We start from the raw sequence: 17,487 nt of genomic DNA, 5'->3' as shown, positions 1-17,487 counted from the left end.
GGGGGAGTAGAAACACTTCTAGTCGCTTAATGCTAAAGGAACCAGGAAAAGCTCCAGCGGTATGGGCCACTTGGCTCCACATAGTCCTTTTATAATTTCATTATCGCCTGTCAGATATGTTATTATTATTATGGTGAAAAATCGATGTACTTGGCTCAGATGTGTAGGTATGTGTTGAATTGCAATATCTGCACTGATCGCTTTTAGTGAGAAAAGCTATCATTAATTTGTAATAATGTGTTTTCACTTTTAGATCAAAGGGGTCTCAAAGTGGATCTGCTTTCGTGTTAACATGATATTTATCGTATCGTTATCAATCCTTGTACTTATATTCCTGGTCGGCAACACGCTGGTCATTTTAACTGTCCTTGTCAACAAGCCCATGCAGACTACGCTCAATTATCTACTGGTCAATTTAGCTGTCGCCGACATGATGTTCGCCTTGTCCATAGGTATTCAGTACATTATGATACAATCTAAATTCATTGTCCACCCCGAAGGACAGACTGGTCAATATCTGTGTAAATTTTTCACAGACGGAGCTATAGCGTGGGTTGGTGGTGCTGTGTCCAGTTTGTGCTTGGTCTACATCGCCATTGAACGTTACTTTGCCATTATTCATCCGCTTCGCCAGCGCGGTAGATTTACAAGGCGACGTCTTAAGGTCTTCATCACCCTTGCATGGACATTTGCTTTATTGATTAATATACCTATCTTTATGACCAGATATTATCAACCTAACTTACGTTTGTGCAAACGTGGCGGCAACTTTGGCGACGTAGACAAAGTGCACAGCCTGGTTTGGATGGTTTTAGCAGGCATAGTTCCTGTGTGCATCATGGTGTTCCTATACTCTAGAGTTGTGCATCACCTGTGGTTCAATACAGTCGAGAATTTAGAAGCTTCCCAGAGGGCTGCACTACGCTATCGAAAGCAAGTTACCATAACGCTGATTGCAGTCAGCGTGATCTATGCAGCTTCTTGGATTCCAAACTTGACAGCTTACGTGATGGTGCCCTGGGGTGGAAATGTTATTGGTTCGTGGTACGATAAGAGTGGCACATTATTGCTCACCTTCAACTCTTGTATCAATCCGGTGTTGTACAGCATGCGGTTAAAAAGCTTCCGTGAACATCTTCGTGATATGTTGTTGTGCAAGAAAAGGCAAACAGCAAGAGGACAGGCAGCTGTTGTGCAAGTGGGGCCTACAACAGGGCAACCAATTAATGGAACTGAGGAATCCGTGTGTAACACAGCGGCACCAACACCATTCTCATTTTCATCAGCATTTAAATAAGAGATTGTCACGACAAAAATCATACTTAACGAAGCGAATTTCAGAGAATAAACAGGTAACAGGAGATGCAGGGACTGATTGCTCAACTTGTCTTCAAAAAAAAAAAAGAGAACTGAGGAAGCTTTAGGTGTTTTATCAACAATAGAACAAACGCAGCTTTCAAGGCCAATGCAAGCATACGGTCATATAATAACACAAAAAATGTCTGTAAGCAACCACATTTCCCAAAAAAATAGATGAAAGCTGTTGGAACGTCTCTTTGAAGTGAGAGTTGTAACTTGAGTAGTATGGTGGGGATGTTTTAGGCGTTCCCCGTCCACAACCACCTCAACCACCACCACCGCTACGGTCACCACCGCGTCCATTACCATCACCACGACCACCTTCACCTGCACCACTACCTCCTCCTTCTCCTCCTTCTCCTCCTTCTCCTCCTTCTCCTCCTCCACAACCACGTCCTCTACCACCACCACGAACACCCATCACCACCCCTGCCACACAAGTTTATTTTGTACCACAACCGTGCACCGCTACCACCACAACCACGGGTTCGACGTGAGGTCGATGTAGGGTTGGTGTGAAGGGCGATGGAGGGTCAATGCAAGGTGCAAAGGGTGTATAGATGGGGGTATAAGCGGGGTAACCAAGCACAAGAGCGTGAACTGAGAAACTTTCCTGTTCTGGGTTGACCCTCCATCGACCTCACAGCAACCACACATCGACCTCAACTCGACCTTGTGGTTGTGGTGGTGGCGGTGGATGTGGATGTGGATATGGCACACAATATAACCGTGTTGGCGGTGTGTGTGTGGGGAGGTGGGCGTGGGTGGTCGTGGAGGTGATGGTGGTAGTCGCGGTGGTGATGGTAATGGTCACGGTAGCGGTCGTAGTGGTGGTGGTGGTGGAGGTGGTTGTGGACAAAAAAATAATAGGACTGTGGAGAAGAAGGAGGTAAAAAATAGAATTGAGGGCGAGGAGGAGACGGCGGCACGGAATTGTTGTAGTGTAGAATCGTGGCGGTGGTGGTGTCGGTGGCAAACAATAGAATTGTGGTGCTTAGGACTAAGTTTTTAAACCTTTTTATCACTGAGTCCACTCAAGCGCATTGAGTATAAAAAGCGCTATGAAAAGACTGCTAAATTAAAAAGTAAGGAGGTTGGTGTTTTTTTAAACTTTAACGTTTTGTGAAAGGAAAAAAGCTAGCTTAACAAAGTATGTCTGTGTTCTGTAACTCAGTCAGTAAGAAAACTTAGTTTAGAAAAGTAGACCCGAGATATAAAAGCAGCCGTATGAGTATAAGCGTTGTACGGTTCTTAGACCTTCTATTAGTGATTTCAAAAACGAGAATAAGCACTGCATATAAATTCGCTTTCATCATTGTTGTCATTACCTACGATTTTGACTGATAAATTTGTCAATAACTCGCAGGTTAAATATAAAGTTAACTAGTAAATATTAAAGATGGTAAATTTTAAGCTCGGTGATAAATAATGAAGATGAAGTTATCAACAATGACACGAGCATGGGACAAAGAAATATTCTGAGTACCCGACATGAATCGAACCCATGGCCTCCCAGATACCGGTTGGGCGCTCTAACCAACTGAGCTACGAGTGACTCGTGGTGAGCTTGGCCATTTACAAGGTTGATATGTGACACGCGTCCTGCATACTACTAGGATCAGCAATGTTGAAAGCATCAAGTTTGTAGTAAATAATTAAGATGGTAAATTTTAAGTTCGGTGATAAATAACGAAGATGAAGTTATCAACAATGACACGAGCATGGGACAAAGAAAAATTCTGAGTCCCCGACGGGAATCAAACCCATGGCCTCCCAGATACCGGTTGGGCGCTCTAACAAACCGAGCTACGCGAGACGCGTGGTGACTTGGACTTGATGATTTCGACATTGCTGATCTGCGAACTTATTGGGGGGAGTTTTTCTGTTTTGGTATTGAACAATAATGCAAGCTGTTGCATTTGTAGCAAGACATATAGACTTATACAGGCGCAAAGAAATACCACTGTAACATTAAGTACTTCTAAGCTTCCCTGATTAATGTACAAGCCGCTTTTCATATCTCTCTGATGCTTACGTACTCGTACTAGTGATTATAATGTGAATGGTAAAGAGGGAATGTTCAAGCAGCGTGCCTACTAGCTATAGCGCAGCCCGAATTATTGTTAAGTTGGTAGTAACCTATATATCTTCGTGGCATACAGCACTCAGCTAGCCCAGCTGGGCCAATACTAGGCGCTACCGTGTAACATATGAAGATGAAAGAGTCAAAGAGCATAAAAAGGATATATTTATAACATGAATAAGTCGTGATAAGGTTTTAAGAATGGATATTGCAGTTTATACAGAGTCTGGAAGAAGGGGGGGAGGGTGGTGGTGGGTGGGTCGGGTCCTGATTCCTCATTTTTCGCTCCTTTCCATTCAAATCCCGCATCCTGCACTTTTTTCCATCGCTATCTCGAATCCCGGTTTTTCTTTCCTCAAAAGCACACAAAAAATATCTAATTTATGAAAACGTTAATAAATGTAAGAAGTAGATATTGCTATGCATCTTGCGTCCTCATAGAGGAAAAGTTTGAGTGCCACTGCCTACCTTTTGCACTCAACCAGTCGTGACCTCAGGGTTTTCCCCGAATCCTTTACTTTTTTGGATTTTTTTTAATCCAGTGAAGGTTTTCATTCATTTCAAGTGCTTCTGGAATCTATAGAGCTCTTTTTGTTTGTCGCTTTCATAGTGGAATATTGAATTGGGTATGTGCCGGCCGGAACTCCAGATTAACACTATTTTATAAAGAATTTACTTTCAAAATGATACCCCGATTAAGAAATAGGTCAATTTTTAATACCCCATTCTGGCTGTTGATAAGTTAAAACTTTCGTGCATTCAAGATATCATACCCCGTTCTAAGAATCCTCTCTTTATTATTTATTATTGAGTTGTTTAATAAACGACAGATGGTAAATTTTGAGCTGGGTGATAAATAATGAAAAAGAAATGAATGAAAAAATGTTTGTTAAAAGCCTTCTGTTCAATATGCTGGAAAATTCTCAAAACTAAAACGCTTACACCTACCGCCTTCAAAACTAAGAAGTTACTGATCCTTAAGTTGTTTAGTTAGTCCTTTATCCCGTTTAGCATATTTTTTTACTAAGATTTTGTAATGTCGTTTAAATTAAATAGTTTTCATAGTGCAAATTTACGAGGGAAAACTCTTTGGAGCAGCGTCAGTAAAAGTTTTTCTCGCCTGCGGCGACATAACCGGCCATGCCGAGCGGTCAAGATGGCACCATCTTGACCACTCGGCTAGCCAATCACAAAACATGATTTGCTTCATCTTGATTGCCCACAGAGGCAGTCATAAGATAAACTCTTTCATTAGCGTTTATTTTGAAGGATCAAGGAGTTGGATCAAGGCTGTAAGTTAAAAAAAATCGATTTTTAGAGGATTTGAGTCACAGCTAAAATGTTCGAAAACCTGTATGAGCGACGTACAAAAAGCTTCAATTTTTAATCATCATTTTCTGAGTCAAAGTTGATTGTTTGTTTGGATTTTGGTTCGAGAAATACTACAGCTGTTCAAGCTCCAAACAAGATTAAACAAAAACATCGAAAGCGAATGAAAAAAAAAATCGAGATTCTTTATTTTATTATAACATGAAGAGATGAACATTTTTGAAGGCTTGCCTATTAAAGCTTTTTATACGTCACCCTCGCTAGTTTCATCAGAAACTCAGCCCGAACCAACGCTATGTACCGCACCATTTGGCGCCATGCGTAAGCAATACTGTAACAGTTCTTATTGATCCTCGGTGCTTTCGGAAGTATCAGCGTTTTTCATTGTTAGTCAGAACTAAGCTCGAACTGAACATGTTAGTGCCGCTGAGGTTATAATTAGAAACACAAAAAATTCGCCGCCGTGGTCCACGTTCTCCAGACTACGCAGAATTTTGGTCATTTCACGTCGTTAGGGACTGGTCAATAAGTACAGAGGGGGGGGGGGGGGGGGGTTGGCCGGAGCAGAAAGGGGGTGGGTCATCAGTTTTCGAGCCCTCGAAAAGGGGTGGGTTATGTAGTTTTGATCTACACGTAGGGGGTGGGTCATCTTATTTATTCACTAACTTTTAACTGTTATAGTTCCAAGAAAAGTTGTATTCATCAGTATATAAAATTGATAAATTTCTCCATTTAAGCAGTTTTAAATGAATTTCTAGCGATTTCAAAAGGCCCAAATATAAACATTTCCCAGGGAAGCATGCCCCCTGACCCCCCTAGATGGCTTGTAATCATATCATCAGTTTTACCTGACTCTCTTCAACCTGCATAGATTCAAGCTGGGCTTTAGGCCTTTTTTAAATACCAATAAACTCTTTTCTCAAATAATTTGCAAATATGAATGACTGACAGTGGTTGTATTTTATGTTATTAATTTCTGTATAAAAATATGAACTCTTCAGTAATTGATTATGAATTAATATCATATACTGATTCAGTTTCCCCATGGACTTTACACACAAATATGTGGAAAACTTACAAAAGGCTAGTATGAGAAGTGATAAATTCATCCTTCTTTGGTGTGCAAGAAATGGAAAAGGACGTACATGGAACAGCAATGTCCATCAGGGAAATGTCTATGTAGGGAATTTCACTTTAAAAGCTGAAGTCAAATAAAAAATCTCCAACCCCTAACAGATGTAAAAGAAATGATAGGTCCCTTGATTTTTTTTTTAGCAAAGGGGGTGGGTCATGTCATTTTCAACCGCCTGTTAGGGGTGGGTTAGTCAGTTTTGAGCCAGACGGAAGGGGTGGGTCACAAATTTTCGAGCCACCACTTTTCCAATTGCTCCGGCCCACCCCCCTGATACTTATTGACCAGTCCCTTAGTTTTCAGAGGTCGACAAAGAAATGTACCAAGATGGAAAACGCACGTGCTATGCTATTCCATTATTGCGCTCATTTAAACTTTTGTTTGGCGACGTTCTCTTTGCCGTCGCCGACATGGTTTCGTAAGGTCGCTACTACTACTTTCGAGGAGTCGGTACTTTGGGCAGCGAAAATTTGTACCGTTTATATGACGCTTAAAGTCTTTGTAGAGAATTGTTGGAGGTGGGAATTAGAGGGTCTTCTTCGGATCTTTTTGCAATGTTCGGGTTCAGTCGGAATTCCTTATCACAACAGACCCAATGGAATAGTGTTTGACAGGTCGAGCACCAAACAAAACATCGGGTATCTAAGCAGCTCACTACTTTCAATTCTATTACGATTTACCACCAACCGTGAAATTTTATTGCCTTTTTGAGACTGTTATTTTCAGCGCATTATTTTTTCTTTATTATTTTTTACTGCTTCTTTCCTTATTTCTCCCAGTTAGTCAGGCCCGTAGGCTGGTTTTTGCCCGGGTAGGTTCGTTTTCTTTTAGAACGGACCATTAGTTACCAGTGTCCCACTAATTTAAAAAAAAATACCGTTACTGAAGAAGATTTTCCAGTTGTAGTCGACGGGGGTGAAGGTGGGCGTAACAGCTGACTACCGTGTCTAGCTCCACGGGGGTATCGTAGTGAATGTGCAGAAGCGCAAGGTTGGACAACCTTTCTTTTCCCATTGACGCTCGCATGTAGTTATTCAGTCGTCGCAACGTGCTTGCACTTCGTTCACATTCGCATGATGTTACTGGTATGGTGCAGGCAATTTTTAGAAGAATGCTGATGTTTGGAAAGAGGTCATCATCACAATCTTTGATTGCCACTGCAGGTGAAGCTGGCCTTAATTCCGGTTCCATCGCCAGGTATCGACCTCTCCATCGCATAAGCTCCATTTCAAACATTTCAGGGGAGGGGAGATCATCATTGTACTTGTTAACAGCTGCTTCAAGATTAACATTCTTTGAACAGAGAACACTTGGTACGAGACCAAGCAGTGACGCGGCAACGGTCGCCGAAGGTGAAAACTGCTCATTGATGCACATGATGATGTGATCAAGGAGAGGAATTGCCACGTTTCGTTGGAAATAAATTTTAGGATTTTGAGCCTCGGTATTGGAACGATGCTGTTGTCTCGACGCAATTCGAGGCATTTCGGCAGCAGGCCCACCTTTTCTGCCATTGCAACACTTTGAGTGTAAACAGCTGAAAAGGTTTTGTCACAATCTTCCCTTTGTTTTCGGTAGAAACTAGCAACTTCTGTGATCATGCCATGGGCCTCCACGATGTCAAGAGCTGCTCTCTGTAGCTTAACCGTGATTCCAGCCAGGTGCGACAAATATTGGTACACTGCCATAAACACGACAATGAACTCAAAGGACGTAATACTTGCCAAAATTTGTTGGGCTTCATTACGGTTTTCACTTAAAAATATTAAGACAAAGAGAGAAAGAAATTTTAAGCAACAGCAAGAAATTAAAGATAGGAAGCCACAACTCTCCAAAATCAGTGAGAACGAGAATTTAAGGACTCAGAGCGCACTATCTCATGTACTTATTCGTTTGCCAGCTGGCCTTATCCTGATGGCTTTTAAATAAGAATTTTGTTTACCCCGCTACCGTCATGACGTGATTCAAAGTCATTTCTTTTAATTTCCTTCTTTGCTCTACTTTCCACAATGTCACGCTGTCCAGGGGAATTGGATGTCAATTATATTGTTTGCGTTAGGCTTCAGAGCTTAGCTTCAGATATATTTAATTTATTTATACGACCGCGACATATTCAAATCGGTGAAATCAACATCAGTTATAACTTGAGTCACACTTTGCTAATGGTTCCAGTCTGAAAACCGAAAAAGAGGGGAATACACGAGAAACGTTTGAAAATTAGTCAATATTGTTGAAAATCAATACAAATAACGTCAGTATGTTTTTATTTTTATTTTATTATGCGCGTAGGCCATATGTATGCTGTACCATTCAGACCGGACCTTTAATGCTGTACCATTCAGACCGGTACATTAATGCTACACCATTCAGACCGGACCTTTTCAGGCGGTGGGGGGGTTCGTCCGAACCCCCCGAACCCCCCCAGCCTACGGGCCTGTTAGTAAAAAGCTAAACATTAAACTCTCTTTGTGTTATTTTTTACGTTTAGGTCAAAGTGACTCTGAATTCTTGTTAAGATGATATTCATCATGGTGTTATCAATCCTTGTACTTATATCCCTGGTCGGCAATACGCTTGTTATTTTAACTGTCCTCATCAACAAGCCCATGCAGACTACGCTCAATTATCTACTGGTAAACTTGGCCGTCGCCGACATGATGTTCGCCTCGTCCATAGGTATCCAGTACGTTATGATGCCATTCATTGCCCACCCCGAAGGAGAGGCAGGTCGATACCTGTGTACATTTGTCACAGACGGAAATATTGCGTGGGTTGGTGGTGCTGTTTCCATTTTCTGCTTGGTCTACATCGCTGTTGAACGCTACTTTGCCATTATTCATCCGCTTCGCCAGCGCAGTAGATTTACAAGGCGACGTCTGAAAGTCTTTATCGTCATTGGATGGAGTTTTGCTATTTTGATCAACATACCTGGCTTTATTGACACCAGCTATTAACAACCCGACCTACGTTTGTGCAAACGTGACGGTAACTTTGGTTACGTGGAGGCCAAAGTGGGAAGTTTGGCTTGGATGGTTCTAGCAGGCATAATCCCTGTAAGCATCATGGTATACCTGTACTCCAGAGTAGTGCATCACTTGTGGTTAAAGCCAGTCGAGAATTTAGAAGCTTCCCAGAGGGCTTCATTACGCTATCGTAAGCAAGTTACCATAACGCTGATTACGGTCAGCCTGATCTACGCAGTGTCCTGGATTCCGAACTTGATAGCTTACGTCTTAAAATCCTGGGGTGGAGTGGTTATGGGTTCGTGGTACGATAAGAGTGGTACATTATCGGTAACCTTCAACTCTTGTATCAATCCGGTGTTGTACAGCATGCGGATAAAAAGCTTCCGTGAGCATCTCCGTGACATGCTGTTGTACAAGAAAAAGCAAACAGCAAGAGGACAGGCAGCTGTTGTGCATGTGGGGCCTGAAACAGGGCAACCAATCAATGGATGTGAGGAACCTGCTCGTAACACAGCAGCACCAACACCATTCTCATTTTCCTCAGGAAAAATTATCTCGTCGGAAATACCACTTAACGAAGTGGAATCCAGGAGAAAATCTTTGACATTTTCTGACGCTGCAGCAGACATAAAGAAAATAGAAACGGCCACATGCACAACATGTACAGAGAGTAAACAGGTAACAGGAGATTCAGGGACTGCTTGCTCAACTTGCCCGCAGAAAATATGAGAACTGGGAAGCTTTAGGTGCCATCAAGTTTGTAATTACCGTATTTCAAATTTGGTTCTCTGGATCCGGCGTTTATTTGAACGGTGCAGTTTATTTGAGTAAAATGATTATTAAACAAGGGTTTTTAGACATTATTTGTGACATGAATGTATCTTGCCATCATACCTAAAGCATATTACACCTCAAATAAATGCCTAAAAGGCTTACTTACCACTCTATCCTGGAGACCCGGCGAGATTATTCGGGGCCCGGCGTTTAATCGAGAAAAAACGGTATGCAGACATGACTTGTCATGTACAGACATCATTAATTTCAAACAATGGTTTTATACTGGATGCGCGTAAAATTAGTGATAAAAGCGCTTAAAAAAATTGCATAATGTCCACCTCCACAATTGTATTGTTTACCACCGCCACCACCACTACCACCACGGATCTATTATCCTAAACCACCACCACAATTCCATGAACCACAATTCTATTGTTTTCCTCGTCCACAACCACCTCCACCACCACCACCGCTACGGTCACCACCACGTGCACTACCACTACCACCACCTCCTCTTTCTCCTCCTCGTCCTGCACCGCCTCCACGAACACACACCACCACCACAACTGCCATCACAATTTTTTTGTACCACAACCACTGCTACCACCACAATCACAGGTTCGACACAAGGTCGATGTAGGGTTGATGTGAGGTCGATGGAGGGTCAATGCAAGGTGCAGAGGGGGTATAGATGGAGTATAAGCGGGGTAACAAAGCACAAGAGCGTGAAATGAGAAACTTTTCTGTTCTGGGTTGACCCTAGGCCTTTCTCGATTATGCTAGTAAAACTGGCATTTAATGCTACTAGAAATTCTTGCATAAAGCCAAAAAAATACTAAAATAATGCCTGATTTCCTTAAAAAATGCCACTTGAATTCCAAAAATGCTTTGTTTTATTTCAAACAAAACGTACAAACTCTCACATTATATGCTCATATCAACAACAGGTGATACTTAATAATTGTTTGTTTATAAAAAATAAAAAAAAAATAAAAATATAATTTTTTTTTTAAATAAAAAAATAAAAAAACACACACACAAGTAACACAACACAAGTACACAAGTAACACAACGCACAAACAGTCGAAACAGACAGAAAACAATCAAATTATGTAATCAAAATTGTGAAACTTTAGGATTATTTATCCTTCTGAGTTCTGAGTGCTGAAAATCTGGATCACAGTCATGAAAAGTGACAGAAAATGCTAGCAATTCTTTTTTGAAGAAAAAGCGAAAAAAATGCTCGTTTTCCCAAAAAATGCCGAAAAAAATGCTAGCATAATCGAGAAAGGCCTAGTTGACCCTCCATCGACCTCACAGCAACCGCACATCGACCTCAACTCGACCTTGTGGTTGTGGTTGTGGTTGTGGTTGTGGCGCATGATGTGGATGTGGTATACAATAAAATTGTGTTGGCGGTGGTGGGGGGGGGGGGGGTCGTGGAGGAGGAGGCGGTGGTGGTGGTAAGATTGTTGTGGTGGAGGAGGTGAAGGTGGTAGTAGTCACGGTGGTGTTGGTAATGGTCACGGTAGCGGTCGTAGTGGTAATGGCGGTGGTTATGGACGAAGAAAGAAAATAATAGAACAATAGAATTGATCAGAAGGAGAAGCAGAAGGTAAACAATAGAATTGAGGAGGAGGAGGAGGAGGAGGAGAGGGCGGCATGGAATTGTGGTGGTGGTGGTGTAGGACAATAGAATCGTGGCGGTGGCAAGCAAAAGAATTTTGGTGGAGAAAAAAGAAATTTTGCAAATGTTTTTGCTTAGGACTAAAAACTCTTTTATCACCGAGTTCACTCTAGCGCATCGAGTAAAGTTGCATAATTATTTACATGCTTAATGGTTCTTCCAGGGATTTCAAATAGAATGAAAAACAATGCAACTAGTACTGATAATATAATAATAATGATAATTAAACCGCTACTGTGATCCAAAGAGTAAATCCTGTCAACCCGGTTATACCAGCCAAGAAAAAAAAAATAAAACATGACAAACCTGGACTCTGGTTATATCAACAAAGGGAAGAATAGAACATGAAATCACCCACAGTTTAATTAAATCCACCGCATTTTATTCACTGTTCTATGACGTCACCCAGTTAATGTATCCCTGCTCACGCTAATGAGATCCTGCTCAAAAAAAGTGGTTTAAAACAAGCCTTCCATACTACTAACTTGCTCATGTTCTCTGAGAAGGTTTTGCCGCGAAGTATTGACTTATGATGAAGACCATACGTAGCGGTATAAAAAGACTGCTAAATTAAAAAGTAAGGAGGTTGGTGTTTTTTTTAAAACTTTATCCGTTTTATGAAAGAAAAAACACTAGCTGGACAAAGTATGTCTGTGGTCGTATGAGTATAAGCGTTGTGGGGTTCTTAGACCTTCTGTTAGTGATTTCCAAAACGAGAAAAAGCACTGCATATAAATTCGCTTTCATCATTGTTGTCATTACCTACGTTGCTTTTGACTGATAAATTTGTCAATAACTCCCAGGTTAAATATAAAGTTAACTAGTAAATAATAAAGATGGTAAATTTTAAGTTCGGTGATAAATAACGAAGATGAAGTTATCAACAATGACACGAGCATGGGACAAAGAAAAATTCTGAGTCCCCGACGGGAATCAAACCCATGGCCTCCCAGATACCGGTTGGGCGCTCTAACAAACCGAGCTACGAGAGACTCGTGGTGAGTTGGACTTGATGATTTCGACATTGCTGATCTGCGAACTTATTGGGGGGAGTTTTTCTGTTTTGGTATTGCATAGTAATGCAAGCTGTTGCATTTTTAGCAAGACATATAGACTTATACAGGCGCAAAGAAATACCACTGTAACATTAAGAACTTCTTCTCTGATTAATGTACAAGCCGCTTTTCATATCTCTCTGATGCTTACAAACTCGTACTAGTGATTATAATGTGAATGATGAAGAGGGAATTTTCAAGCGGCGTGGCTTCTAGCTATAGCGCAGCCCGAATTATTACTAAGTTGGTAGTAACCTATATATCTTCGTGGCATACAGCACTCAGCTAGCCCAGCTGGGCCAATACTAGGCGATACCGTGTAAGATATCAAGATGAAAGAGTCAAAGAGCATAAAAAGGATATATTTATGGCATGAATAAGTCGTGATAAGGTTTTAAAAAATGGATATGGGGGGGGGGGGGGTGGTGGTGTGTGGGTCGGGTCCTGATTCCACATTTTCGCTCCTTTCCATTCAAATTCCGCCTCCTGCACTTTCTCTCATCGCTATCTCGAATCCCGTTTTTTCTTTCCTCAAAAGTACACAAAAAAACATCTAATTTATGATAACGTTAATAAATGTAAGATGTAGATATTGCTATGCATCTTGCGTCCGTCCTTCCGGATTCCATAGAGCTCTTTTTGTTTGTTGCTTTCAGAGTGGAATATTGAATTGGATATGGGACTCCAAATTAACACTATTTTTTAACGAATTTACATTCAAAATGATACTCCGTTTAAGAAATAGGTCAATTTTTAGTGCAGAATGCACTATTGTGATGGTTTGGTGAGTTGGTGTCTGCTAAACCCCTAAACCACTAAACCACTAAGCCGCTAACGCGGTGTAAACTTTTAATCACCAATTAATTAATTAATATCAATTAATTAATTATTCCTGAGGAGGGGTGGGGTGGGGAGCACCTGACCGTACCCTTAGGTAAAACCTGGAGCACATCTACGTTACTTTCATATGAAGATCTCAAACGTATATATTTGTTTCAGAACACCCTTTGCTCTCCTTGTGGTACTACTCAACGTAATTTACACCAAACGAATGCGCAGATTAGTCTACGTTGTTTTCTGGAACTATCATGAACATCGCTTGTATTGCGTGTTTGCGGTAGGCTTCCTGCAGACTTCTTGGCGCCAAGTAAAAACCGCAAGTTAATTAAATTAGATTTTGAGACTTTCACAGCGCTTTCGTAATTAGGTATGCAAAAACTTGCACCGGGATTTTCGGCGTGAACACCTGATAACCAGGAAACAAATATCCTAGCTGCACTGCGTTTTAAAAAACCTGTCGAAAGATATGTTTTTTGATTAGATTTGTTTCTTTAGTTTTTGAGAATCGTCTTTCGTGCAGTCTAAACCGTAACTTAATTAAATTAAACAAATGTCATCGATGCCGCCGTAAAACAAAAAAAAAACAAAAGTTTCATGTTATCGCATTTTCAAGGAAGACAAAAGTATTTTGTTACAAACGAACAAAAGTGTCGTGTTACGTTTGCAAAGATTAGCGTAAGGAACACCTGGGAAAGAATACAAGTAGCCTGTGAACAGTTTTTCCGAAAGTAAAATAAAGCAAATAAACACGAACATATATAAAACATCATACTTTCAATTGTTCCATATTGCATTCTGCACTTACCAAATCATCAAGATTTTTTTTAATACCCTATCCTGGCTTGTTGCATTCAAAATATCATACCCCGTTCTAGGAATGGTCTCTTTCTTATTAATTATTGAGTTGTTTAATAAACGGCAGATGGTAAATTTTTAACTCCGTGATAAATAATGAAGAAGAAATTTTTCGACATGACTCGAGCATGGGACAAAGAAAAGTAGTCCATTTTACAGTTTTCTGCTCAGTGGCGTGGCCTTTGAATGGAAGTGAGGCTGATGGTCACCTTGTTTCCATACAGACCTAACTGCTTTTGTTGTGTTAATCATGCTGTTTTGATGCAAACTAGTTTGCATTTACATGATAAAGCAGAGAGGTTTGTATCAATGCAAGGTCACCTCCAGCCTCACTACCACTCAAAGCCCAGGTCAGTTGGCAAATAACTGTAAATTGGACTATTTGTCGAGTTAGAATAGCTAACAAATGTGTTTGTTAAAAGCCTTCTGTTCAGTTTGCCGGACAATTCTCAAAACTAAAACGCTTACACCTACCGCCTTCAAAACTAAGAAGTTACTGATCCTTAAGTTGTTTAGTTAGTCCGTGTAATGCCGTTTAAATGAAATATTTTTCCATAGTGCAAATTTACGAGGGAAACCTTTTTGGACCAGCGTCAGTAATACGGTTTTCTCGCCCGCGGCGACATAACCGGTCATCCCAAGATGGCACCATCTTGACCACTCGGCTAGCCAATCACAAAACATGATTTGCTTCATCTTGATCGCTCACAGAGGCAGTCATAGAATAAACTGTTTCATAAGCGTTTATTTAGAAGGATCAAGGAGTTGGATCAAGGCTGTAAGTTTAAAAAATCGATTTTAAGAGGATTTGAGTCACAGCTAAAATGTTCGAAAACCTGTATGAGCGACGTACAAAAAGCTTCAACTTTTTATCATCATCATTTTCTGAGTCAAAGTTGATTGTTTGTTTGGATTTTGGTTCGAGAAATACTACAGCTGTTCAAGCTCCGAACAAGATTAAACAAAAACATCGAAAGCGAATGAAGAAATATCGAGATTCTTTATTATATTATAACATGAAGAGATGAACATTTTTGAAGGCTTGCCTATTAAAGCTTTTTATACGTCACCCTCGCTGGTTTTAGCAGTAACTCAGCCCGAACCAACGCTACGTACCGCACCATTTGGCACCATGCGTAAGCAATACTGTAACAGTTCTTATTGATCCTCGGTGCTTTCGGAAGTATCAGCGTTTTCCAGTGCTATTTTAGGGGCACTAGGGACCTTTCGAAACCACGACAGCGACGCTGACGACAAGGTCGACTAAAAAATGATTTTACTTAACAATATCGCAACTATCGTTATTTATTTCGTCCGTTCATTGGTGTCAGAACTAAGCTCGAACTGAAGTTCTAATTAGAAACACAAAAAATTCGCCGCCGTGGTCCACGTTCTCCAGACTAAACAGAATTTTGGTCATTTCACGTCGTTAGGTTTCAGAGGTCGACAAAGAAATGTACCAAGATGGATAACGCACGTGCTATGCTATCCCATTATTGCGCTCATTTAACCTTTTGTTTGGCGACGTTTTCGTTGCCGTCGCCGACATGGTTTCGTAAGGTCGCTACTACTACTTTCGAGGAGTCGGTACTTTGGGCACCGTTTATATGACGCTTAAAGTCTTTGTAGAGAATTGTTGGAGGTAGGAATTAGAGGGTCTTCTTCGGATCTTTTTGCAATGTTCGGGTTCAGTGGGAATTCCTCATCACAACAGACCCAATGGAATACTGTTTGACAGGCCGAGCACCAAACAAAACATCGGGTATCTAAGCAGCTCACTACTTTCAATTCTATCGAGATTTACCACCAACCGTGAAATTTTATTGCCTTTTTGAGACTGTTATTTTCGGCGCATTATTTTTTTCTTTATTATTTTTTACTGCTTCTTTCCTTATTTCTCCCAGTTAGTACAGGTAAAAAGCTAAACATTAAACTCTCTTTGTGTTATTTTTTACTTTTAGGTCAAAGTGACTCTGAATTCTTGTTAAGATGATATTCATCGTGGTGTTATCAATCCTTGTACTTATATCCCTGGTCGGCAATACGCTTGTCATTTTAACTGTCCTCATCAACAAGCCCATGCAGACTACGCTCAATTATCTACTGGTAAACTTGGCCGTCGCCGACATGATGTTCGCCTCGTCCATAGGTATCCAGTACGTTATGATGCCATTCATTGCCCAGCCCGAAGGAGAGGCAGGTCGATACCTGTGTACATTTGTCACAGACGGAAATATGGCGTGGGTTGGTGGTGCTGTTTCCATTTTCTGCTTGGTCTACATCGCTGTTGAACGCTACTTTGCCATTATCCATCCACTTCGTCAGCGCAGTAGATTTACAAGGCGACGTTTGAAAATCTTCATCGTCCTTGGATGGAGCTTTGGCATTTTGATGCAAATGCATGGCTTTATGGAAACCAAATATTATCAACCCGACCTACGTTTGTGCAAAAGTGACGGTAGCTTTGGCTACGTGGAGGCCAAAGTGGGAAGTTTGGCTTGGATGGTTCTAGCAGGCATAGTCCCTGTAAGCATCATGGTATACCTGTATACCAGAGTAGTGCATCACTTGTGGTTAAAGCCAGTCGGGAATTTGGAAGCTTCCCAGAGTGCTGCGCTACGCTATCGCAAGCAAGTTACCATAACGCTGATTACGGTCAGCGTTATCTACGCAGTCTCCTGGATTCCGAACTTGATAGCTTACGTCTTACAGTTCTGGGGTGGAGAAGTAGTTTTTGGCCCGTGGTACGATAAGAGTGGTGCATTATTGGTCACCTTCAACGCTTGTATTAATCCGGTGTTGTACAGCATGCGGATGAAAAGTTTCCGTGAACATCTTCGTGATATGTTGTTGTGCAAGAAAAGGCAAACAGTAAGAGGACAGGCAGCTGTTGTGCATGTGGGGCCTACAACAGGGCAACCAATTAGTGGAATTGAGGAACCCGTGTGTATCACAGCAGAACCAACACCATTCTCATTTTCATCATCATTTAAAGAAGAGATGGTCACGACAGAAATTGTGCTTAACGAAGCGAATTCTAGAAGAAACTTTTTGTCATTTTCTGTTGCTGCAGCGGACACGGGGGATATAGAAACGGCCACATGTACAGAAATTACAGAGTAATAAAGTAACGGGAGACGCAGGGACTGATTGCTTAACTTGTCTGTAGGAATCGATGAGAACAGGGGAAGCTTAAGTTACGTTAGCGACTATCGAACAACAACTTCGTAATAATACAGAAACATGTCTGTAAGTAATCGAACTTTTCAAAAAATAGATGGAACTGTTTGTATGTTTTTTTTTTTTAAATTCAGTTCGCAGTAAAAATACATAGATTAACTTGCCAATGTTCACGGCGAACCTTTTGCCGCGCAGTATTGAGTGCGCCTTAAAAGGGGTAAAAA

At 41.1% G+C, this 17,487-nt stretch overlaps 2 protein-coding genes and 2 pseudogenes across 2 annotated transcripts; 3 read left to right on the top strand and 1 right to left on the bottom strand.

Annotated features, from left to right (window-relative positions):
- The first annotated feature begins 292 nt into the window (after nt 1-292).
- LOC144633448 (QRFP-like peptide receptor) lies at nt 293-1,297 on the top strand. Its single transcript, XM_078492318.1, has one exon. The coding sequence runs from the start codon at nt 293-295 to the stop codon at nt 1,295-1,297; it is 1,005 nt and encodes a 334-aa protein (XP_078348444.1).
- A 5,391-nt stretch (nt 1,298-6,688) lies between these two features.
- LOC144632480 (52 kDa repressor of the inhibitor of the protein kinase-like) lies at nt 6,689-8,099 on the bottom strand (annotated as a pseudogene).
- A 320-nt stretch (nt 8,100-8,419) lies between these two features.
- On the top strand, nt 8,420-9,598 carry LOC144633446 (allatostatin-A receptor-like; annotated as a pseudogene).
- A 5,240-nt stretch (nt 9,599-14,838) lies between these two features.
- Nucleotides 14,839-17,206, top strand: LOC144633445 (allatostatin-A receptor-like). The gene is made up of 2 exons (XM_078492317.1): nt 14,839-14,861; nt 16,045-17,206. The coding sequence occupies exon 2, from the start codon at nt 16,073-16,075 to the stop codon at nt 17,204-17,206; it is 1,134 nt and encodes a 377-aa protein (XP_078348443.1). The 5' UTR covers nt 14,839-14,861; nt 16,045-16,072.
- Nucleotides 17,207-17,487: the final 281 nt, after the last annotated feature.

The sequence above is a fragment of the Oculina patagonica genome, chromosome 12 (assembly GCF_052425735.1).
Source record: "Oculina patagonica isolate OP01 chromosome 12, crgOcupat, whole genome shotgun sequence".
Taxonomy (NCBI): domain Eukaryota; kingdom Metazoa; phylum Cnidaria; class Anthozoa; order Scleractinia; family Oculinidae; genus Oculina; species Oculina patagonica.
This window is presented reverse-complemented; position numbering and strand designations above follow the sequence as displayed.